This window comes from Aulonocara stuartgranti (assembly GCF_965226115.1).
Source record: "Aulonocara stuartgranti genome assembly, chromosome: 14".
In the NCBI taxonomy this organism is placed as follows: Eukaryota; Metazoa; Chordata; class Actinopteri; order Cichliformes; family Cichlidae; genus Aulonocara; species Aulonocara stuartgranti.
Window position 1 is genome coordinate 24,902,156 of NC_138950.1, and position 23,949 is coordinate 24,926,104.

At 40.2% G+C, this 23,949-nt stretch overlaps 3 protein-coding genes across 3 annotated transcripts in view; 1 reads left to right on the forward strand and 2 right to left on the reverse strand.

Annotated features, from left to right (window-relative positions):
• Positions 1-12,596, reverse strand: part of brwd1 (bromodomain and WD repeat domain containing 1) — a 28,496-nt gene extending 15,900 nt beyond the window's left edge. Inside the window, exons 1-13 of the mRNA XM_082501855.1 lie at positions 12,163-12,596; positions 11,987-12,045; positions 11,834-11,863; positions 11,567-11,626; positions 10,818-10,968; positions 10,531-10,629; positions 8,091-8,251; positions 7,650-7,871; positions 4,917-5,017; positions 2,494-2,564; positions 2,083-2,183; positions 1,897-1,937; positions 1,664-1,765 (exon numbers count right to left, since the gene is read on the reverse strand). Coding sequence (XP_082357981.1) covers positions 1,664-1,765; positions 1,897-1,937; positions 2,083-2,183; positions 2,494-2,564; positions 4,917-5,017; positions 7,650-7,871; positions 8,091-8,251; positions 10,531-10,629; positions 10,818-10,968; positions 11,567-11,626; positions 11,834-11,863; positions 11,987-12,045; positions 12,163-12,199 — 1,235 coding nt within the window. The 5' untranslated portion in view covers positions 12,200-12,596. The remainder of the gene's footprint in view (positions 1-1,663; positions 1,766-1,896; positions 1,938-2,082; positions 2,184-2,493; positions 2,565-4,916; positions 5,018-7,649; positions 7,872-8,090; positions 8,252-10,530; positions 10,630-10,817; positions 10,969-11,566; positions 11,627-11,833; positions 11,864-11,986; positions 12,046-12,162) is intronic.
• A 3,918-nt stretch (positions 12,597-16,514) lies between these two features.
• LOC309688387 (uncharacterized protein) lies at positions 16,515-19,988 on the reverse strand. Its single transcript, XM_082504077.1, has 6 exons — positions 19,759-19,988; positions 18,703-18,732; positions 17,634-17,663; positions 17,499-17,537; positions 17,289-17,405; positions 16,515-17,195 (listed from the first exon to the last, which is right to left on the reverse strand). The coding sequence occupies exons 1-6, from the start codon at positions 19,771-19,773 to the stop codon at positions 17,133-17,135; spliced, it is 294 nt and encodes a 97-aa protein (XP_082360203.1). The 5' UTR covers positions 19,774-19,988; the 3' UTR covers positions 16,515-17,132.
• A 132-nt stretch (positions 19,989-20,120) lies between these two features.
• Positions 20,121-23,872, forward strand: get1 (guided entry of tail-anchored proteins factor 1). The gene is made up of 6 exons (XM_082504076.1): positions 20,121-20,225; positions 20,405-20,586; positions 21,054-21,219; positions 22,500-22,567; positions 22,745-22,859; positions 23,577-23,872. The coding sequence occupies exons 2-6, from the start codon at positions 20,497-20,499 to the stop codon at positions 23,648-23,650; spliced, it is 513 nt and encodes a 170-aa protein (XP_082360202.1). The 5' UTR covers positions 20,121-20,225; positions 20,405-20,496; the 3' UTR covers positions 23,651-23,872.
• Positions 23,873-23,949: the final 77 nt, after the last annotated feature.

Below are 23,949 nucleotides of genomic sequence, written 5' to 3' on the forward strand. Positions count from 1 at the left end.
TGCCCTTCCCGGCACAACACCAAAGGGATTTGTGTCTCCTCCCGGAATTAAAGCTGGGGAGCGTTCACTTGTTAAGCAAATGTGTTTGAGATGAATGCAATTACCTGGAAATCATTTGACCGCCCCCCAACCCCCAAATATAACTGAAAATAGCACAAACATCACATTGAGTTTTTAAACTGAAAACAACCGTTATTGACAGAGGCAACAAAAGCCTGGGAAAAAAAGTGTGATGAGTTAATTTTGCAGAATTAAGTAGTATTATGCCTCACCATTATGTGGGCAAACGGTTTGATTTAAAATTAACACACTGCAGTTTTATGATGAGAAACACTAGAGGATTTATTCAGCTATCGTTAGAAGATTCAGAGAATCCGGAGATCCTGTGTACAGAAGGAACGAGGGAACACTTCTGAGAAATGTCATCAGTGCACACAGGTTTGTTGCTGCATTTGCAAGTGCAAGATAAAAACCAAACACGCAAAGCAGAGCTCTGACCCCAGTGCTCATGACACTAAAGGAGAGTACACGGCACAGGAAACTTGCCTGAATTCTGTCTTTATTTACATTTTACACGGCATCGGAACACCTTGGTAATCAGGAGCTGTACATTTTAAATATATGCTCATGTTTTCATATACATATAAATTCTGCATGAGCTACAGAATAGAGACTGAATTTTGGAAGCAGACCTAGTTTAGCACGGAACAATCTGTCCAGAGGAATGCTCTGCTGGCAAACCGAGAACACCATGTATACCTAGAGGTATGAGTCTCATTCAGGTAAGTCCTTGCTTATTTTAATAAAACAATGCCAACCCACATTCTGCATTTACTGGTAATTCAATGCATGCGGCTTTCTTTCTTCTAGTGACTGCTGAAATTAAAAGTTCATTTTAACGCTTTAAAATAAATCCATAAATAGGCGCCTGAAAGTGTTGAAAAGTGGCTTCTTTTAGGCAGACTTTGATTTTACGCAGCTAATTTTTTGCCAGTGCAAGAACTGTGCTTTAAATTATATACATACCGGTATGTACAGCGAAACACAGCCTGAATGTTTGAAAGCCTCCCCAGTTTGATACTGAACATGCGTTAACTGGCAGATAAAAACAAACATAAGATCTGTCCTCCATTTCCACTGGTTACTCTCCAGGAATAACTAGCCTATAGTAAGGAAGTGAAGCTATACACAACCTAAGACAACACAAAGCCTAATCCTGGGGACACAATACAACTGAACCAGACAAACTTATTCATAAAACAACCCTGTAATTACAAAAAAATACATCAATCAGTATTACCCCTCAGCAAACAAGTTCTTTCAGTGGTATGTATAATTATATACATAAAGAAAACCTTTGTTGGCGACTTGCTTTCCAAACAGATGACCGAGCCAATACAAGCCGACAACTGAACAAATAAGTATTTGAGCAAACTGTTTCCTCAGCTGCCGTCAGCACCTGGTTTACTTGGACATGCACCGACAGCTCCTCCGAGCAGCTTAGGCAGCAAACGCTTCCTTTTCGTTCAGCAAATCGGGCACTTTTTATTCCAAATGAGAATCTAGCTCATTCTGTGCTATTACAGAACCAAAATCAAGAAGGCATCTTCACCAAGATAAGACCCACTTTCGTCCACGCTGGTTCACAAGAGCAAAGACTCACCCTGGAATAGTGGCAGACATGTTCAGCAGGATGCACCTCCACTGCTGCCGCTGGTGGAGCTTCCAGATCCGTGCTGTTCCATCTCGACTTCCACTCACAAACCTGGCACGGGACAGCGACAAACACCAGGCACCATCACTTTACACACCATCCCACTCAGTTAAACGTGTACTCTGAATACTGCAATACTTGATATAATTTTTAAATAATAATAGAATGAGCTTTTATCATACCTTTCACCTGAGTGGCAAAATTGGATGCTATCAACTTTGTCCTAGAAACCAGAGACATGTAAAAGGATCATCAGGATCAAAAGGAGAAGAACAACAAATTCTTACATCAAATTTGCATTTGCAGCTCAAAGTTCTGCCAATAAAACCTTTGTAAGGATAAAGTTTTGCTCTTCAGATGATGCTTACCGTGTGCTCATGGAGCTCTGATATCTTTTCTGGGCTCCCACTTCCCAAGTAATATATTCGGATGACATCATCAGTACTTCCTGTTGCTAAAAACATCCCACCTGGAAAAAAGTTGGTAACGTGAAATGGCGTGTTGCACTTAATTTATTTTATTTAACCTTTATTTATACAGGTAGTCCCATGGAGACTCGATGTCTCATTCACAAGAGACCTGTTCCAGACAACCATTAAAATTACAACAATAAAATAACTAAATAATTCTTTAGTTAGACACATGAAGTAGCACAGAGGTCATTAAAAACTAGCAGCTCTTTATTGATTGCTTTGGCTCTAGACTTTGTTTACAGGATGGTGGAGGAGACAGTGGAGAAATGGCAGGAAAAGGGACTCAACATATAAATGTCTGGTTACCTGGACTGAATGAGGAGCACACGGTCTGAACACCTGGCCTTGGCCGCTCTGTAAATTTGTGCGGTCGATCGCTGGAAGTAGAGAAGAAAAAATCACTGATTTCATCCAAAATAGAACACGTGACTGAATTCGGAGCAGACGCTAAAGAAATGATGTTTTCGTTTTTATATTTCATGTCTACCTTTTGCCCTGTCCTTCAACATAAACTGACAGTCAAACTTACATCTAAACCAACCAGCATCTCAACATTTTGGACGACAGACGAGATTACAGCCGGGTCGGATGTCACGCTGCCATTGTTTTGGTCAGATAAGAGACAACAACATACTTGCATATCAGTTAAACAGGCGTTCAAGGTTTAGAATACAACTAAACTTAGCACAAAAACAGAAGGAGATCTGTGTGTGGTGGGTAATATCTTTGTTGTAACAATGCCTCCTCTCATAAATCTTACACCACTGGAAAGCCTGCTTATTCCCCCTTTAATGTTGCATTTGTGGGTTGAGCATCAAGGCCAAACAGCTTATTCTGCTGTTGACTATTGTTTGGTGTTGTTTACTGTATTACATGATTGAAGTCTGAAGAAACAAGATATATTGGAAATTTAACTATTTATTTATTTAACAAACAGGGACCCCTGTAGCATGTGGAAGGTGACAGGTACAACAACCTGGCACCACTTTCTCGTACTAATCACCAACTTGGTCACACACTGCTGTGGGATCTCATTCTTCAACCAGCAATTGTTGCACATCAACCAGTGTGGTTGTGTTGGTCACTCTGGTATGAACAGCACACCCAAAATGATACCAAAAATCTTCAGTGGGATTGAGGTCAGGACTAAGGGCAGGCATTTCCATCCTCTCTACTCAAAAATTCTGTTAGTCTGCAATAAATCCCAATGTGTGGGGCGAGCACCACCTTGGAGGATAGTTTGGTCCTAAAAAGCGCAGATGTGGGATTGCCGCTGCATGCAGAAACTTATCTTATCTGCACCGAGATTGCCTCCAATGATGACAAGCCCCGGTGAGGGAGATGCCGCCCCACATCATCACACTGCCTTCACCAAAAGCTGTTAACCTATCGTTGCTGCAATCAGCAATTGCATTCTCCACATCCTCTCCACACTTTGACCCCACAAACGATCCACCTGCCGCAGGCAGAATCTCAATTCATCGCTGAACACACCATTCCTCCACATGTTCTCTGACATCACCCATTATATGTAAATTGCCCTTCAACTTGGAGATGGTACTAGGTACTCCAAATAATGCTGCATCTTGGTTTGTGGAACACCAGCTTGAAGTTTCCAGATTAGTGAAATGTAGCATGTCTGGAGCAGACACCAACCGACTGCTGTAGCAGGGTCCCTGCTCACAGGTGCTGCCAATCAGACACCTGATTGGCAGCACCTGTGTTACCAGAAGTTCAAAACAAGAATAAGCTGTTTAGCATTGGCAGAAAACATCTGACAAGTTATTCATGAGCGCAACCCACCTACTCAACTCTGCTGTTCAACCCAAAAATGTGGCACCACTTAAAAGGAAATAATCAACGTTCCCAGTGGTATAAGATTTATTGCCAAGAAGCATTGTTAAAAAGAAATAATCAAAGAAACAAATTTTCTTATTTATATGCTTTCTATCTGAGCTTCTTTAAGACAAGGCAGACGCCAGTATAAAGGATGATGTAATGGCAATACACCAGCAGCCAACACTGGGAGTTAAAAACCTTTTAAGCCCAATGTGACTTGTTTTCCAGTTACGCCTTAGGCCCTACTGCTAATTTCCATTAGAATAATAATTTCTAATGGATGACTATTCCCACTCCTATGTACAAGGCGTTGCACAGCTTAGCATTGTTTGTGCCTCGGTGGAAGCGACACACACACAGAAACTAAACTGTTTTGTACTTTAATACATTTATAATAGTTTTATTTTTTTCTTCTTTAGCAGTCTTAGTTTACTGCTCCAGCTGAACTGTGTTCAACAGCATTTCATCAATGGATTACGCATCTGATTTGGGATGAATGCTTTGACAGAATATTTGCCACCAACATTTTGAGGTTAATTGGTGATTCTAAATTACCCATTCGCACTCAGATTAACACCCGTCTCTTAGTCCTGAGACAGGCTGGCGACCATCCAGGGTGTGCCCTGCCTCTCGTCTTGTGGCAGTTGTGATATGCTCTATCAAGTGTTCAATAAGCATGTGGTTTGACAACCATTAATATAGTTTCCGTGTTTTTGCAAAGAGCAGCCGCAGAGGCAGAGACCACCCTCACTACTGTCTGACGCACACCCAGTCATTTTGTTCTAGAAACAGGCCTGAAATATTACAGAAACCTCTCGGTTCAGAGCGGAGCTATGAGGGTTACTCCTGGGAGGCTTTCAAGGGGTACCGAGTTAACATACAGCACTCACCTAAAGTTTATGCTGTTGGCATCCCACTGCCAGAAGCAGACAGTAGCATCAGTTCCAGTGGACAGCATGTAACGTTTGGAGCCCTTGGCAAACGGTGAAAACTGAAACCACAAGAAAAACCACCCATCAGACCCCACTCCAGCCAGTGAGTCAGTCTATGTAGACCAAAACCTGCATTTCACAGAGAAAGGTGAATATTAACCTTTTCTCCCCCTGTACTGGCCAAGACAAAATCTTGATCTTGAGCCAACGGTTAAGAAGGACGAGGTTAAATTTTATTTTCTGGTGTGCACCAACAATGATTTTCAGACTGACTGGACCAGAAATGCTCTTACTGGCTTCAGGACATCTTTAAGTGAAAGGAAAAACAGGCGACAGAGCACGGAAAATGACTCTAAACAGTAAATATGTTCCCAGTATCACGCAGTACTGTTTCTACACATAGCTATGAGGTGAAGAGGAGCTGAAGTAAAGAGAAGACCAAATGAACCATTATCTTTCACATAAAACCAGAACTTGTACAGTTTCATTTCAGTCAATCAGGGAGTTTCTGTGCCATTAAAAACAGTTGCATGGCAGGTAAACTTAACTCACTGAAATAAAAAATGCTTTTATAGAGAAAGAAGGTGGCAAGAGAACTGTAGCAAAGTAAAGATCATGACCGGTGTTTTACTCAGAACATTTTCTTCATGAATCGGCCAGCACTAATATGTATAACTGTGTGATTTTAGAGTGCCACTACACAACATTCACACATGAGAAAAATCTAAAGAAATTAATGAAATCAGTTTATCATTTACTTTGGAAAAGCATGCACATGCTCATATTTAACTTCAATGAACATTTAAAGCCAGCAGTGCATTTTGCAACACTGAAGATACAGCCATCTTGTTTGAATAAACTTTACTGAACTGTTGATGGACGAAACTAAAATGGATTTTGTGCTTATGTTAAATTCTGGCCATGGAGAAAGGACTGTTTAAATTATTAAGTACTGTGAGAGAAAAACAAAGGATAAAAGAATGGGCTAAACCTACTAGCAACGAATGTTGATGCACAAAATCTGGTGCACTGCCAGAGCGATCCAGGTGCAACTTACGCTCTGCAGTTTCTGTTCCAGGACGTGACTACACAGCCATAAATCGGTCTATTTCTGACAACAATCGTTTAGGTCACAGAGTGTAACAAGAGAATCTCACACCAAACCAAAAGATACAGTCACACCGTTAGGGCTGAACGATTATGGAAAATAATCTAATTGCGATTTTTTGCCCCAATATTGCGATTGCGATGCGATATGCGATTATTTTTTAAGGTCTTTGCCTTCTGTATTATTAAACAAAGACAAGCAATACATCATATAGTATGGCCAATACTATATTACATTAATTTTAAACTGTTCTTTCCTGGAAGACAGACCTCTGTTATGATGACATGAGGTGATGCATGAATTGATGACTGACATTTTTATTTAACTTCTTCAATCACAACAGTATATTTGAACATACACAATAGTTTATTTTTAGCTTACAAACATCTGAGCATAAAGTGCTGACAAGGAACCCTGGTGTAAACATTAAAATGAAAGTCAGTACAATGTGCAGATTGCAGAAATATACATAAAAAAAAATCAGTGGCTTTACCACACTCAGTTTTTCGACATCTGTGAACTACTAGACAGTCATTCAATTAAAAAATAATATTAAATAAATAAAACTAATAAATAAAAAATACACACATCTTACTGATCTCTGCAGTCAGTAACATTACACATAAAGTGCAAACATAATAGCAATTGTATAAACACACACACAAACACGCCTTTAAAGTTTAAAGGCGTGAAATTGGACGGTCTAATCAGAAGGCTAGTTCTGATTAGCGTCACCGCTGTCTCGGTGGAGTTTAATAAACTCGGCCGTCTGCTTCTTGCTATCTAAAATATAACCAGACACTGGTGTAAATTCTCGACTGTCTCATACTTCTGTTTAATAAGTTTTCTGTTTGACGTTTAGTCAGCTGTGTGAAAACCAAGGAGGAACCCACCCGGGGGATTAATAAAGTTTTATTTTATCTAATCTAATAACTTTAATCTCAGCCAAACCGATTTACTCACGAACAAACAAAACACTGAAAAAAGCCCAACAATAACATTTTTAGGTTGTCTAAGTGACTTATATATTACGTTTAACCCGAGCAGCGAAACTCCGCGGTGATCTGAAAATGATGTGCCGGGAGTTGTGCCGTTCTCGGCCGCATCAGTAATCCTCGAGCTCCCGGCTAGCTGTCGAGCTGGTGGGTAGCAGACGCCTCTGAAAACGTCGAAGCACTTTTGCAAATATGGGATATCTTGATAAACCGAGCAGATATTTGATGTTTACACAACTACTTTCTCGCCTGAAAATATGTTAAAAGTTTATTTTGTGACCCAGAAAGATTAGTATGAGTAATTTTAAAACTTAGTAGCGGCCGCCATTGCTGGAAACTGGAGTTTGGCTGGGCCGCGCTATGAATTCTGGGATATGGTAGTAATTTGGACAGCCTTATAATCGCAGTATAATCGCAGCCTTTGCGGTTAGAAAATTGCACTTGATCATGTCGCGATATTATCGCAAATGCGATATATCGTTCAGCCCTACACACCGTGATTCCCTGAGGATTTTGTCTTCAAATAAAGCACTGGATGAACCCACGTTTAAAACAAACAGCATAATATAAAGACTGAAGCTCCTTTACCTGAAGGGAGGTAATGGATCCACTGTGTCCCTGCAGCACAGCTACGGGGGCACAGGTACGAAGGCACCACACACGGATGGTTTTGTCACAGCTTCCTGCAGCAATTAGCGTATTCTCATAGTTAACTGCCAAGTCTGTGATCTCTGCAGAGTGTCCTCGCAGCGTTGAATGAAGCCTTCCATCAAACGAAGACCAAATCTTCACCAAGCAGTCATCTGAGCCCTTAAAAACAAAAACAAGAGCATATGCTTTAGTATACCTGTATGAGAAGAAGAATCTGGGGTACACAGTTAAGGTGGGCACAAGCAACTTAACACTCTAATATTAACAATGCATGTACAGTGGGTGCAATCTGAGTGCTCTTTCATGCAGAAAAACGATGATTATTATTCTTACAAAGTAGGTGTTTAATTCTGAGAAGAGTGACAAGCTCCAACTTACTGTAAAGATCCTGAGACCAGTGCGATCAAATGCAATACAGTACACTGCAGACAGATGCCCCAGGATCCGCCTATGTAGACGCATGTGCTCATAGTTGCTGACAGGACAGATGGAGCTGAAGCGTTGCGCTCCGGTCAGCTCTCTCCCTCGATGCACCTTCACTGTTGGCAGCATGCAATCAGAAAAATAGTAGTAAACAGAGTTGTAAATAAACTACAAATACAGTAAGGCAGAAGCAGAGGGTGATGAACACAAAGGAAAATATAAGCCTTTAGATACATCACCAAATAAAAGTCAGGTTTCAGTTTGTCTCACCAGCTTTCACCTTTCCTTTTTTACATTTTTTATTTCAGTTTCATAGGCTTTATTTACACAAACACAGCTTGAAATTAAACTCCATTTCCCAATTCAAAACTGATTCGTAAACAAGAACAAAATCACTTCCTTTCTTAAATCTGCTCCATCTGGTTTTTATATGTTGCTAGGGGAAACAAACTATGAGAAACAAGAAGTTCTCCATAAGGGTTTTTTTTTTTTCCTTCTTTTTCGCTTTAAGGTCTTAGAGCTTTAAAAATTTAAGGACAGATTTTAGATGACAATTTATACAAATGTAACTTGGTAAAGAGTTACTTCACTAGTATTTTTGATGTGTGTGTTGTTTGTCCTGAGGAAGGAATGGGATTTACAAGGTTGTTTATGACAGCATAAAAGAAATAGATGGCCCAGCTCCAGGATCAAACAGGAATAATCAGAAATGCACCGAATTGCATGAGTAAAATGATAATTCCACTTAAACGTTTAAAAATGGCGACTTGTGATTAACAGCTCGTTACATCATGGCAAACAATGTGGTGGGGTGTAAGCCTGTCAAGCAAAAGAAAATTAAATGCTGTATTTAGGGCTGCAGCAATCAATTATTTTTAGTAATTAAGTAATCATCAATTAATCGAGTAATCAGATAAGAAATACTTTAGTCTTATTAATGGGCAATAATAAGGTCTTTCAAAATAAACTGCTCATTGTAATTTCTAAAAATGAAACCAATTATTTAAAGTTTAACTACACACAACATCCGTCATAAAACAAAAATCTACACCCTGTGATTGTTTTTACGTCCCATATTAAAATGTAATTTTTTAAAGAAAACATTCTTTAATTGAAAAATATAAATACTCTCAAGTACTCTCTTTCAGAGTTTTATCTCCTGGATGAGGTAGATTTGTTGTGTTTTCATGTTTATGAGTTTTTGTGCATGTGTGTGTTTCTGCGTGTGAAGTCAAGCGAAGAGTGGGTTTGTGCCTGTAAGCCTTTAAAGAAGAATGTGGTGGCTGCAACGAAGACAAGCGAGCATGTCAGCATTCTGAAGTTTGCACTGTGCTTTGATGGAAAGTTTCTGAGCTGCTCAAAACAGATGTTATGATGGTGTAGATGCATATGGTGTTACTCTATAATTATAATAATAATAATAATAATAAAAAATATTATTATTCAGTGTCCAGAGTTTTAGTGGCCCACGTACATTTTTATTGGCTTGTGAAAAAGCTTGCATTTTTTTAATTTTTAAATTGTAAAGCAATTTATGAACACAATATTTTATATTATTTCACCTTCAATCTGAAAAATGTTACAAAAGCCTTGAAATTAATGTGATCTAGTAAACCTCATGCCCCACTTTAGACTCACCCCTGTTTGCTGCAGGTATCGCTTCAATATAAAATAGGGCAGCTAGCGTCAGCCTTCAACAAGCTGTATAATTTAAATCTAAACACACTATCAGACTAAGTTATCAGCTCATCTGCATGTTTTAATACAATTTCTGGAGGATTATTACAGATTTTTCGCTGTGTAAAACAGTGGCGAATGGAGCAGCTACAGTTTGCTTTTCTTCGAGTCGGGGTTTGTTGTTTAGATGCTTTTAGGAAAGTGTCCTGCTCACTTTTTCCAAGTAACGGAATTAATGTTGATCACAGGAACAGCGCTGCTGTTTTGGATGCTAGAAACACGTTTTCTTTCACTCTACCTGAGCTCAGCGTCTCGGTAACGACTCCACATTAAACTATGTCAGCATCATCATTACTGCTGCTGTTTTCTTACCAGTTTTTTGTTTAAAACTGGGGACTGTGTGGGCTTAATGTTTTCAGACTCTGTATTCATTCACTGCTCCTAAACATATTTCTATTTCATGTCTATTTGTCATCACAAATGCCGGTGGAACTCTTGCATTTCCATGGTGACAATGGTGCACTACAGAGCCAATGTATTAAACAAAGCATTGACACAAACAATTTGTGTCAAGAACTTTTTATTATCAAATTACTCGAAGAATTGTTGCAGCCCGAGCTGTATTAAACTTACACTGAGCCAGTTATTAATGTGTGCATATCATTGATCCATTTCACTTCACACCAATGAGAAGTATACAGAGGAAGGTCAGGCCTACCTAGCTGTGGAGGTTTCTTGCAGTTCAAAGGCCTCTCTGGTGGTCTGCCCCGGTGAAGGGCTGCATATGATGAAGCTTTAAACCTCTCGCTGTCACAGTCTGAAAATCAACACCAAAAGTTCACAGAACGATTCTGCTGATTGCGAGTAGTAGTACTATTTGACACAGACACTGTCAGTTATGGTGTACATACAGACCAGTATACCATCCAAACCTTTATAATAATGGGATCTAAATATGTTTCTGAGTAACGTCCACCACACACAAAGTTCTTGAAGACTGCTCACCTTTTGCAGTCCTAAGCATGGACTGCTTTCCAGATCCCAGGAGAGAATGAACACCTGGGACACATGATGGCACCTCTTTATCAAGAAGTGGTCCAATCTGCTTACATATCTGTAGCAAGTGGTTTGGTGCAATATGTCTGTTGGCTGCAACCTATCAGTGCAAGCAAACAAACAAATAACATAAAATGAATCATTGTATGGACATGACAGTGAAAACAGACCACTTATAAAACCATTTAAAAATGAATAGCCAGTAATTCTGATAACCAGTAAATAAAGTAAATGTATGTTAAACAGATGGACAAACAGGGAGAAAGATAGGTTTCTGAACTCCTATTCTCACAGGCGTGGCTTATTTTTATCGACCAATCACAGCGCATCTCGAAAGCGAACTAACGCAGAGACAGCGCATCTCGGCTTCTGATTGGCCAGTGAAGCCGTCTCGACCAAGAGAGAAGCCAAACTACCCACCCTATCTGCGGTACAACAGTCGGGCTAAATAATATCAAACTCAGTGTTTAAATGCCGTTTTTTCTGCACCACACAACACTTCACAGTAAGAAATGTAGCCACTGAGAGCGAGTTTTGACCTTGTGCAAAGCCACAAGTCGACGATTTCCAACAGTAACCCAGCAGGAAAAAAGAACAAAGACCGTAAACAAGAACGGAGCGTGGCCGCACGGTCCCCCGTCACAAGACAATAACAACCGCCGATAGTGCATAACAACATACACGAAGTTAAAGCTTACCACATCTTCATATGTTCTCGGGTGCTCATTTCCAAGCCAGTCCAATCTCCCGGGTAAGAGCTGTCGAAAAGAGAGTTTGGTAAAGCGAAGTCAGAACAGAAAACGCCAGCAGCTCCACATCAAGCTAGTAAAAAAACCGGGTGATGTCAAAGGAGTAACGGGGTATTAAAAGTCGACTGAGTGAAACAAGTTTATGCCCGGACTCAGTCAACACCAACGGGTAGCAGCTAGTTAGCTGTTAAAGGCAAAGACAGCTGGGATACATACCTGATATTCCTCCAGCTCGTTCGCAAGGACCTGCAGAGGATTAAAAAACACACGATTCAGATGAGAATGTCTCCATCAACTCAACTCATTATCAAGTGGCTAGCCAACTATTTTGAAATACAACAGTGTGAGAGTCAAAGCACGCCAGCTCACCTCAGCCGCTCTCCGACATGGACCCGTTGTGAGAAAACGCGATATCAAGTAATAGAGCTCTGAAATGAACGGGGAGAACATTTAACAGCCGGAAAAGCAAATGGGATATCAATTATAACACAAGCGACACCGTTGTAATATTAAGCTTTTCAACTGGCTTTACTTCAACGGCTTACCCGACTCAAGGAGCGAAATGTTCCGATTTTTGGCCATTGAAACGGCCGTGATTTGGAGAGTTGAAACAAATTTTCCGCTAACTTTATGGCTACAGAGAATATGATATATTTATTTAATTTTAGTTACACAGCTCTGGCCCCCTCCACGGTTGCTCCCGCTTTCTATTCAGCCTGTTTGCAGTCGCCATTGGAAGGATGAGGCCTCAGCGATACGGCTTACTTCCGCCAAAGCGGAGTAACACAGGAAAAAGGGGGTGGGGAGGAGCACTCGCTCAACAAAAGACAAAAGTATACGTTCGCGTGTTGGTTAGGTACACGGCAGGTTCGGAGTGCAACGTCAGGTATTGATACGACTCCCCGACCACGTGTCGATAACAAGTCATTTAAGAAAAAAATACACACGATCAATCCATCGCGCGCCCCCTTTTTTTAGCGACCAAGGTCGTGAGTTCTGCACATGACGTCATAGATAATGGTCGCAAAATTGCCTTATCGACCTCCTGATAAATGCGTTTTACCGGTTTTCCGAAATTATCAGTGATGAGCCCTAATAATATTGCCATCCTCGGCTCTAGTACGCTGTATAAATATATATAGAAATCTGTATTTCATGCTTTTTATCTAAAGTGCAGGCTATTTTTTATTGGTGGGTTATTATGAAATATACTTGCACTTATATTCTTTGTGAATTGTATAAAATTGACAGCTTTTACCAAAGAATTTGCCATTTGATTGCACATTTACGACACTAAAATTAACTGTTAAATTGCATTGTTATGTAATCTTTGAAGCAATAATAATATTCTATTGATTGTTCCTTATGCAAAATACATGTTTTGTTTTGTTTTTCCCCTCTTGGGCCTATAGACAGGATATATTGGGCATGCGGTCAGGATTAAATAAACACGAAAAATGATGTATTACAAATCTGAGAATCAAAACTCATTCTTGACTTGAGCAACAGATACCGGAAGGTCATTTCAATTGCTGAAAAAGCAAATAAAAATATCCAAAGATACATAAAGAAAATTTTTTTTTTTAAAAAGTTAAAAGAAAAGAAAAAAATATGCATGGCATTTTTCGCATTTTTATTTTATTTTCAGTACTGGTTAATTGTGTCTTATACCTTTTAAAATTTCTCTACATGAGTCATTCTGAGAGCTGAAAATTACACTTACTCATCAGTGCTTTCTGTTCCACTCTGGATGGGCATGACCTGCAGTGGGTGATGACAAGGTTGAAAGCCTAGACTGTAAACAAAAGATCTGTCATATACACTATATTGTTGGAACGATTTGGTAAGGCTATTATAGACAACATTATTGTCAGATGTGTTATAGTTTCACATAAAAGATCTGCCTTTGGTGTTAAAGTTGAACGTGTTCTTTGGGGTTTTATGTAAAAAACAAACAAACAAACAAACAAACAAACAAAAAACCAGTCAGTTTTTCTTCATTCACTTCCTTTAGGGGCCGCCATAGCAGCACATTTATCTTCATCTCACCCTATCACTAGCATCTTCTTTTGTTACACCAACCCTCCTTCACTGCATCCACTTAAGTGCTTCAGGTGAGGTTCCTTTAAAAAGAATGTTTATTACATTTAAAACTCTACCTGCCCAGTCTTTTTCATATATAGCAGAACTACTGCATTTGCCCTCTCTGATCATGTGGGTAATCTTTTCCTAAACTTGCGCCCATTATTTTTGGCTCTTGTTTTTCTAAAGTATGTATGGAAGTGTGTATGCAGGAATAAAAATAGGACCGTTTATTTGACTGTGTGTTTGTATATTTTGACATGTACACTTAGTACAAGTTATGAGCCAACGTATCTTCTCTGTGGTCTCTTTTCTTTGATCGTCATATATATATAGTTTGAGGACTGACTTATGTGGCTGAGGGAGAGGTCACAGGAAGAAAATCATTGCTGACCGAGAGATGCAGGCCACAGATGTTGTTCACCATGATTTTCTTCTTAAAAATAAAATTATAACTTTTACTAGTAGTGGTACATAACAACTGGTTCTTTAACCTATCCAAAAGGTTAGAGTAATAAAGCACTTTAAAAGGACTGGTCTATTTCCCAGCATGCCAAGTATATCATGTACTGAACACTAAGAAAACCAAAAAGCTCATTGTTGACTTCAGGAGACACAGCACCGACTTGGCCCCCCTTTACATCAACGGGGAGTGTGTGCAGAGGGTCCACACCTTCCGGTTCCTTGGTGTCCTCATCTCTGCTGACATCTCCTGGACAGACATAATCTCAGCGGTCGTCAAGAAGGCCCAACAGCGGCTGCACTTCCTGAGAGTCCTCAGGAAGTACAAGCTGAACTCCAACCTGCTGCTGACCTTCTACTGCTCGTCCATTGAGAGCCTGCTAACCTACTGCATCACGGTATGGTACGCAGCTGCACCAAGTCGGATAGAGTGAGGCTTCAGAGTGTAGTCAAGACAGCACAAAAGATCATCGGCTGCCCTCTCCCCTCCCTGATGGACATTTATTCCTCCCGCTGCCTCAGCAGAGCAGCAAACATTATCAAGGACAGCTCCCACCCTGGTTTCAATATGTTCAGCCTGCTTCCCTCAGGGAAGCGCTACAGGTGCATCAGCACAAAAACCCACAGACTCAAAAACAGTTTCTTCCCCAAAGCCATAACCACCCTGAACTCACACATGCACCGATTACACATCCCCCCCCCAATTTTTTTTCTTTCCACTTCCTCTATGGACCACCGCTGTGCAATGCCAATTCTATGTGCAATAACTCAACTGTATATACACAACACTATTTATTACATATTACTTTTTTTTTATAAAAACCGGCTTGTTTATTTGTACATTTTATATATATATATATATATATATATATATATATATATATATATATATATATATATATATCTTTTTCCCTATGTTAATACTGTCCATATGTATATAGCGTAGGAGATGCTCTGTATCTCATTGTACAACTGTATAGTGACAATAAGGGCATTCTATTCTATGTGGAGAATTGCAAAAGGTTTTTTTTTAAAGTGGTTCTGTGCCACTGTCAAGGTTCAAGATCTTAATTATTTTTAGCTGATGAGCAAATGCAACTTTGAACGTACATAATCAATAATTACATAGAAAATCTTGGGCCAAACTGTGTGTACAGTAGGGGCTCAGGAGCTCAGTACCAAACACCCCAAGCAGCACAATGGTCAGATATTTACACTGATCAGTCGTAACACGATGTGCCTAATGTTGTGTTGGTCCCCCTTTCGATGCCAAAATAACTCTGACCCATTGAGGCATGGACTCAACTAGACCCCTGAAGGTGTGCTATGGTATTTGGCACCAAAATGTTAGCAATAGGTCATTTTTGTTCTGCAAGATGCTAGGTGGGGCCTTCATAGACCAGACAGTTGTCCAGCACATCAAACAGATGCTTGATTGAATTGAGATTTGGGGAATTTGGAGGTCAAGTCAACACCTCAAACTCATGCTCCTCAAATCATTCTGCTGTGTGGCATGGCTCATTATCCTGTTGAAAGAGCCCATAGCTATCTGGGAATACTGTTTCCAAGCCACCTCCATTCCATTGCTCTGTGCTCCAGTTCTGATGGTCAAGCGCCCATTGTTGGTACTTTTGGGGGTCAGCATGGGCAGCCTTTAAAGTCTGAGGTTATTAAACACCATATGCAACAAACAGCAACCGACTGTGTATTCTGAAACCTTTCCATCAAAATTAGCATTAACATTTTTTGGCAATGTGAGCAACAGCAACTCATCTATTGGATCTGACCACACAGGGCAGCCTTCATTTACCACGCAGATCAATTAACCATGACCACCCATGACCCTGTTGCTGGTTCACCATGGACCACTGCAGACCAGTAATGCCCCACAAGAGCTGAAGTTTTGGAGATCGACTGACCCAGTCATCTAGCCATCACAATATGGCCCTTTGACAGACTCGCTCAAATCCTTACGCTCGTCCATTTTTCCTGCCCCCAACACATCGAGTTTGAGGACAAGATGTTAATTTGCTCCCTAATATAACCCACCCACCATCAGGTGCTATGATGGAGATTTAATCACTGTTATTTACTTCACCTGTGGTCATAATGTTATTCCTGATCAGTGTAAATGTCACCATCTTTATAAAGTGATCTTCAGTGATTCTCTTATCAAATTAACTGAGAAATCTAAAAAAAATGAAAAAGCAACAATTAGTAACTTAGGCATTTTAGTTTGAGGAATTTCTAATATCTATAATTTAAGTGGTTTACAATAGAAACATCTGAAATAGGTCATTTAAAATAAATCCCTCTGGCCAAATACAGTACACAATGGCTGAGAAATGCATGGTTAAATCAGTCCTCACTTTAATTGGTATTTTATACCATTTATAACAAAAGGAAACTTGTTTTGTTTAAAGGAGGAAACTACATTAGTAGAGAAATCCCCAAACCAAACAGATTTCACAATAGGAAAAAAGTCAGAAGTACAACTCTAATGCATTTAGTTTAAAGCAAAGCAGAAAACATGGATCAATCGTATTGGTCTCAAATACACAATAACAGAAAAATTAACCCAACGACTTCCTGTGATGATAATGAACATGAGCAAGGCATTACTTAACATAGAACACAACTTTCAAACGATTACCCATCCAGCACAGAATTTTGATGCATTTTCCAAAACCGGTTACAAAGTTCCAAAATGGTACCTCTGAAATGTCTCGGGTAAACAGGCTTTAAAAAAGACAAAGAAATTAAACACAAGACAAAAAGATCACAAGGACACAATAAACTTTCCCTTCACAGAAGCCGTGATACTGAATGGAAACCATACTATTCTTAAAAAAAGCAATCATATCTCTAAAAACACTGCTGTCTTAAGAAAATAGTAGATAAAAATATTCTCTGCATTTTACAACAAAGGAGGTACAGGGAGCATTGACGAGTTAGTTCAGTGGCAACACGACTACTCTGCTGCTTTCTCCTCCTCTTCAGCCTTGGCGTCCTTTTCGTCTGCGGCTGCGGCCTGCTGGAGAACGGAGAAAACACACTTTTATTTTGTTCTGTTTTGCGACAGTGTAAATGTCACGTGGCGCTCACAAAAGAGGGAAACTTAGAATACCTCATCAGCTTTGGCCTCTCCATTTTCTGCTGGCACCTCTTCCTTTTCTGCCTGAGGTTCTTCTTTTTTCTCCTCTGTCTTGGTTGCCTCTTTCACCTTTTTGGTCTTGGGGGGTGCCTGTGGTGTCATTAACAAACCAAGCATCATGAACCTGCTGTGCATTTTATGTGGTTATAGCGGACGTGTGCAATGGTAAGATTTGGCTTTTACCTTTGTCTTTTCTGGCTGGGGTTTTGGTTGCGTCTCTTTCTGTAACACACAATGATGTTCCAAAATTACAAACACAGCAATGAGAAAATCCACAGATTAATCTGTCAAGGCCGTTGCTGAGCTTTGTAGACTTACCTCTGATAACCTCTGAGACTTTCTCCTTGGCTGAAGAAAAAACAAAGAAAAACAAAACAAAACACAGAAGGCCACATTAATTCAGTTAAGCACTCCGGAAGAGAAGCCCCCCCCCACGCATTTATGATGGAAAAAAAAACAAAAACATGTTACTCAATGAGAGGTGCTACAATGACACAATGAGCCCACAAAGGGAAGTAGGAACTTCCAGCATGTGTTTCAGACATGCCATTTTATTTACATACCACCAAATCACAACAGGACACCTAAGGATTCTTTATACTGTAATGTAAAGATGTTGCAATAATAGAGAAAACCCCAACAATCAGACAATCCCCAATTTCCAAGCACTTGATGACAGTGGGAATGAAAAACTCCCTTTTAACAGGAAGAAACCTCGACAGAAAGGCTAAAGGAGGGGTGGGGCCATCTGCCGTGACTGGTTCGAGGTTACAGGACAGGGGACAAAGACACACTGTGGATATAATTGCACGCTGTATGCTCTTCATTATTTGTCCTTTAAGGGAGCAAAGATGAAACTTTGCATTATGGGAGTTTGTTTTGATTCATGCTGCAAATTTAGCATTAGCAATATCTATATTGCTATTATTTAGGTTTATAATCAGTAAGGAAGCTGGATAAATATTAATTGCCAACTTAAGGAGAAGGGGTGGAATTAAACAAGTGTGCACTTCTTCCTGCTCCTATTCAATATGTATACTGAATCAGCATAGGTGGAGCATTATCAGAGTGTAATTTGCTTTATTCTGTATAGTATTTTTTTGTCCTTCCTTTTTTCCCTAAATGAAATAAATTGAACGAATAGTTTACTGTTTTAGGGTATTAGAAACACTAAACTCTTTACCTGTGCACTCATTTAAGACAAACCAGGTAAACAAGAACAATTTGGGCTGCACAAACTCAATGTAACTTGCACTTTAAAACCCATCCAATTTACGATCGGTCTCAAAACTCCGATTAAGACTGGGATGCACTGAGCTGGCTATGAAGCATCAATCTTATTCTGGGTATCAGCATTAGTTTTGAATTTATTAGTGGAAATACTAACCTCTGCACTTGCATCTGCATCAGTGGTAGCCTGAAAAAGACAAGAGAGTGAGGGGGGAAGAAACATAATGAGCCAAAACCAACAACCATTCATGAGTGAGCTAAAGTGGGTGTGTAACGCAAAGAGGTGGGGATGGTGGGGGGGATGGGCACTTCTCCTTCCCTTCAAGTCACAAAGAAATTATGCAATCTGTACGTGGGGAGGATCACGTTTTTGAGCTGACTCAAAGGATCTGGCGGGTGCCAGTTTATTTCCCACAGAGCAACAGCAGCTCCGTGGACACAACAAATAAGGAGTGGACTCGCTCCGCCTGCTGTCACTGTTTATATCACCAGCGTGACTAAACTGAAAAAATAAGACCATCCTCCATTACTAACAGAGCTCCGCTTGACATCAAAACGGCCAGATGTGTCGCTGTGCTGTCGAGGATCCATCAACTGCCATTAACGAGCCTAACCAGAGAGAGGGGGAGAAGGGACTGCACACCTCAGGAGTGACGCGCACCAGCCTTCCAGTGCGCGCACACTCGCCTGAGGTCAAAATCTCCGCCAAATTTGGCCACAAATGCGGCTAAAAAACGCGACACGTGACCGAAGGTGCAGCTGGTACCTGAAACGGCACGCGTGCAACCCAGAGCACAAGTAAATAAATAAATTAATAAGGAGGCAATTACGAAAGAAATTTCCTCGAAATGCCAACCTGTGCGCCTCGACGGTGGTTACACCCCTTTGTTTCAGCGCACAGTTGGTGATTATTAAAACTCAGCCGGGCACACATTTTACAAAACAGAAGCTTTAAACTGGACTGGGGGAAGAGAGCGAAAAAAGCAGTGCTAAGTAAAAAGGCGCCACTTCCCTGTATCAGCCGAGTGAGACAAGACAGACCTGAGCGCAGGAAAAGGTGGACTCCACGGCACGCACATGGACACGCCGTAGCGTGTTGCATTGCTCCTGCATACGTGTATTAACACCACAAAACAACTGCTACAGTTTCTTAAAACGCTATTTCTGCATCATGCCGACCCAAACGTAAAGCACACATTTTCTTTCCACTTACTTTCTTCCTTCCCATTGTTGCTTAGGTTGCACGGCAGGAATTTAAAAAAAAAAGGGAACACTGCCTTTCTTTTAACAGTTACACAAACAAAAGGAGGACTTGTTGTTGTTTTGTCAGCCCAGCTACCTCTGCCTACACCTCCCACCAGCTGCAGTCTGTAACTTAACATAAACGTCCGAGCAGTACCAGAACTAGCTCAAACCGGATTGGATCCCCCTCTCGGTATATTTTATCCCTTATCCTACCAACCTACCAGGAAGACAGAGCCCCCGCCCACTGCTTCCTGTGATTGGCTTTGAGGATGAGGCAGCATATTTTTGAAACACAACATCTTCACCTGTGTGGGCAGGACAGTGTGCCAATCAGTCAATCCAGGCCTTATCTAACTTTATAACCGCTTATAACCTGCTCGCAGGGTGTATTAGTTGTGTGTGTACGTGTAGGGTTTGAATAATGCATGGCAAATGGTGAGTTTGAGATATAGTTTACATAAACAAAGAAGAATATAAAAATAAATAAATAGATCCTGCATTTCCCCCATTTTCCTATCCAGTCATTTATTATAGAGGACGCCATATATATGCACGTTACATTATTTTAGTGTTTAAAGAGAGTCGTAATTACTAACAGCATGTCCCGTCTTTAGTGGGATAATTATTAAAGTCAGTGCACCGAGCAGTCCAGTCGCTCAACAGCTGCAACAAGGAGGAGGCTGAGTGGAGGAGAAAGGAAACAAACATGGCGGCCGGTTATGCATGGCTCCTGGTGCTTGGCTCGGTTTTTCTCTGCAATCTTATGAAAATCCTTCTGCCGACCATATCTTCCTTCGTGAGTAGGAGTTATTGTTTGCATATATGGTTGTTGTTAAAGTTGTTTGAATGCCGGTATATTATTATCTGTGTCCTCGTCGGACACACGGTGGATTGTTGTTGACTAGCTTAGCCGTCTGTCAAGCTAACTTATAGCTGCTGTACCTCCTCAGTTATAGCAGAGCTACAACCAGAGGGTGGGGTTTCACCGAGAATCCAGTAGTTGCTGCATTTAACTGGGATTCCTTTTCCTCCTTTATCGCCAAATGTCCTGCTTTAATGTTAAGAAACTGTTTACAGCTTAGCTTTACGGCTAAAGATTGTTTGTAGCTCGAAAGGTTGCCTCATGGAAATCCTCATGGAAAGTGTTAAACTGACATTCGTAGGTGCTGATTAGACTGCCTAATAGGGACTACTACTGTAATTATAAAAAATTTCAATCAGGCCCAGGCTGCTCAGTGATAGTATTTTTCCCTCTTCTTCAAGCTCTCAAAGATGGTGCAGAAAGATGCTGAGCAGGAGAGTGAGATGAGGGCTGAAATCCAAGAGATGAAGAAGGAGCAGTCCTCCATTAGCATGATGGATGAGTTTGCTAGATATGCCAGACTGGAGCGCAAAATCAACAAGACAACAGACAAGCTGAAAACACATGGTGAGATTTAAAAGTGCCTACTGACATTCAGAGGATAGATGGTGTGACAGGAGCCTCAAAATGAAGTTTACTGCAACAGAGTGATGAGCTCTAAAAAGTTAAAACGAATTGCTTTTTCTTTATGGAACACAGCAGAAAATATGTAGTAGGTACTCTGAAAGGGCATATATTATGTCTTCCACAGATGTGAATGTCTATTAATGTAGATTTACATGTTATAAATTATCAGTCAGAAGACATATTTGGGGGATTTTAGAGGTAAGTAACTGTTTTTGGCCCCATAGCCTCAGGATTAGCATCCACTTCTGTCACACCAACCCTCTGCATGTGTTCCTTCACTGAATCCATCAGTCTTCTCTGTGGTCTTCCACTTTTCATCCTGCCTGGCAACTCCATATTAAACATCATTTCATCCAGCATATCCACTCAGCTTCCTCTGCACATGTCTAAAACCTTGTCTAAACCATGTTAGCTTGCCTCTAACCATATCTCCAGACTGCAGACCTGTCAATCTTGGTCACTCCCATCTTCAGTTCTGCCACCACCAGCTTGAGCTCCCGTCTTTTTGTCAGCACCACCGTCTCCAAACAATACATCATAGCAGATCTTACTCCCATCTTATGAACCTTCCCTTTCACTCTTGTTGCTATCCTTCTGTCACATATCACCCCTGACACTTGTCTCCATCCACTCCAACCTGCCTGCCCTCTTCTCTTCACCTCTCTTGTTCATTCTCTCTTGTTTTGGTTGGTTGACCCCAGACAATCTGGTAAAGAAACACTGTCTATTCTGTGTGATAACTTACTTAGCAATACAAAGGCTGCTAAAGACTGTTTCTTTGCTGACCTATTCCAAAACCTGCACATTGTCAATTTTAAATTATTGTACAATCAGCATTACACCCAGGCTCTTCTCTATTTTGATTTTATTCTGACCGCACTGTCTTGTGATTCTCAAAGTGTTGACTCTAGTCTTCACCTGATTCTTGAATAAAAAGTAATAGTGCTGTCTGTTTACATTTAAGCAAAGATTTACTTTGTGTAATGTTGGTATTAACAAAGACCATATAAAGAATGGACTAATACTTTCCCTGTTACCCTGTGACTGGTTAAAAAAAGGAATTTATCCTGGTTTCAGTTCCCTGGACATGGGATGGTCAAATAATAAAGTGAAACAAAATGACAGTTCCGTCTGATTTAAAGGAACTGGCAGTATCACTACAAAATAAAGAAAAATTAATATGTTGAGACTAACAGTTGCATATTTCTTGTCTATTGTAGTCAAATCAAGAACCGCTCAACAAGCCAAAATGAAGTGGGTTGTGAGCATTGTTTTTTACATACTGCAGGTAGGTGGAGGTTTCGAGTAGAAGCATGAATGTATTTTAATTTAGTTGTGAGTCTATAGCACTGGCCAAAACCTCCAGATAATCGTTTTTTGGTAGCTGAATCAGCTTATTTGCCGTTATTGACAGTATATGTCTGTTTTTGTGTTTTTGTTGTTTTGTTTTGTTTTTTCTTGTCAGGCTGCGCTGATGATTTCATTGATATGGAAGTATTACTCTGATCCAGTGACTGTGGTACCAAGTAGATGGATTGCTCCCGTGGAGCGCCTCGTGGCTTTCCCAACAGGAGTGGCAGGTTTGTGTTAGATAGCATAGCCTGTAGTATACACTGAATGCACACAAGCTGCACGTCCTTGATGTGACTCTCCTGTTCTACCACATTCCAAAGCTGCACTATTGAGCTGAGATTTGGTGACCGTGGAGGCCATTTGAGTACAGCGAACTCACTGTCATGTTTAAAAAAAGTTTGAGATGATTTGTGACATGGCATTTTATTCTGTTGGAAACAGCCATTAAAAGATGGGTATAGTGTGCTTGATCCCTGAAATACTCAGACCAACACATCTGACACTAACCATGTCGCATTCAGAGACACTTAAATCAGCTTTCATTCCAATTCTGGTTCCCATTTTGAACTTTAGCATGTCATGTTTCACGTAGCTTCATGCCTAAATTCATGGAGTTGTTGCCATGTGATTAGCTGAATAGATAATTGTGTTGAGGAGCAGTTGAATAGGTATACCTAATCAAGTGGATGGTAAATCCATAACAGCTTCATTATTAATAAAACAAACAAACAAAATTACACATAGCTTATAGTTTAATAGAAATCATGATGATTTTATTATCCACTGATAATAAAACCTAATTCATTTCACTTCAGTGCAGGTATTCTGCAATATGTAGATTTTATACAATATGATGCATGTAGTGTATCAATATGTGCTGTTCTTTTCCGCCTGGAGTCAAGCTCCATCAATGAGCTGTTTGTTTTGTTGTTTTTCTTTTTCAGGTGGAGTAGGAATCACATGCTGGTTGGTGGTTTGCAACAAAGTAGTTACTCTGGCTCTGAATGCTGTCAGCTAGAGTGTTTCCTAATCCTGTGTTCAACAGTTTCCTTTGATGATGAACGCTGCAGTTTTTGTTTTGTCGTTTTCAGTCAGCTGTTCCTAGCAAAGAACGTTAAAATAATGCAGTGCATTTTGGTGATCTCGAATTGCAGCAGAAGTTTACTATAAAAAGTGTTATCATTGTTATCATTGTTTTATAATTATGTGGTTATTTGATTGTGTGTATATTGCTTTGAAACAGTGGTATGGAAATGTGGAAATTAATTTTTATTAAAAAGAAGAAAAAAAAGAAAGATGTGTTTTGTTATTTTACCT

Bases quoted from the DNA above. Each gene is read 5' to 3' on its own strand.
- get1 (XM_082504076.1), top strand. From the start codon at position 20,497: ATGGCGGCCGGTTATGCATGGCTCCTGGTGCTTGGCTCGGTTTTTCTC. The intron at 20,587-21,053 runs GTGAGTAGGAGT...CTCTTCTTCAAG, and splicing joins TGCCGACCATATCTTCCTTC to CTCTCAAAGATGGTGCAGAA. The intron at 22,568-22,744 runs GTAGGTGGAGGT...TTTTCTTGTCAG, and splicing joins TTGTTTTTTACATACTGCAG to GCTGCGCTGATGATTTCATT.
- LOC309688387 (XM_082504077.1), bottom strand. The intron at 17,406-17,498 runs GTAAAAGCCAAA...ATGACACCACAG, and splicing joins CCCAGCCAGAAAAGACAAAG to GCACCCCCCAAGACCAAAAA. The intron at 17,196-17,288 runs GTATTCTAAGTT...TCCGTTCTCCAG, and splicing joins GAGAGGCCAAAGCTGATGAG to CAGGCCGCAGCCGCAGACGA.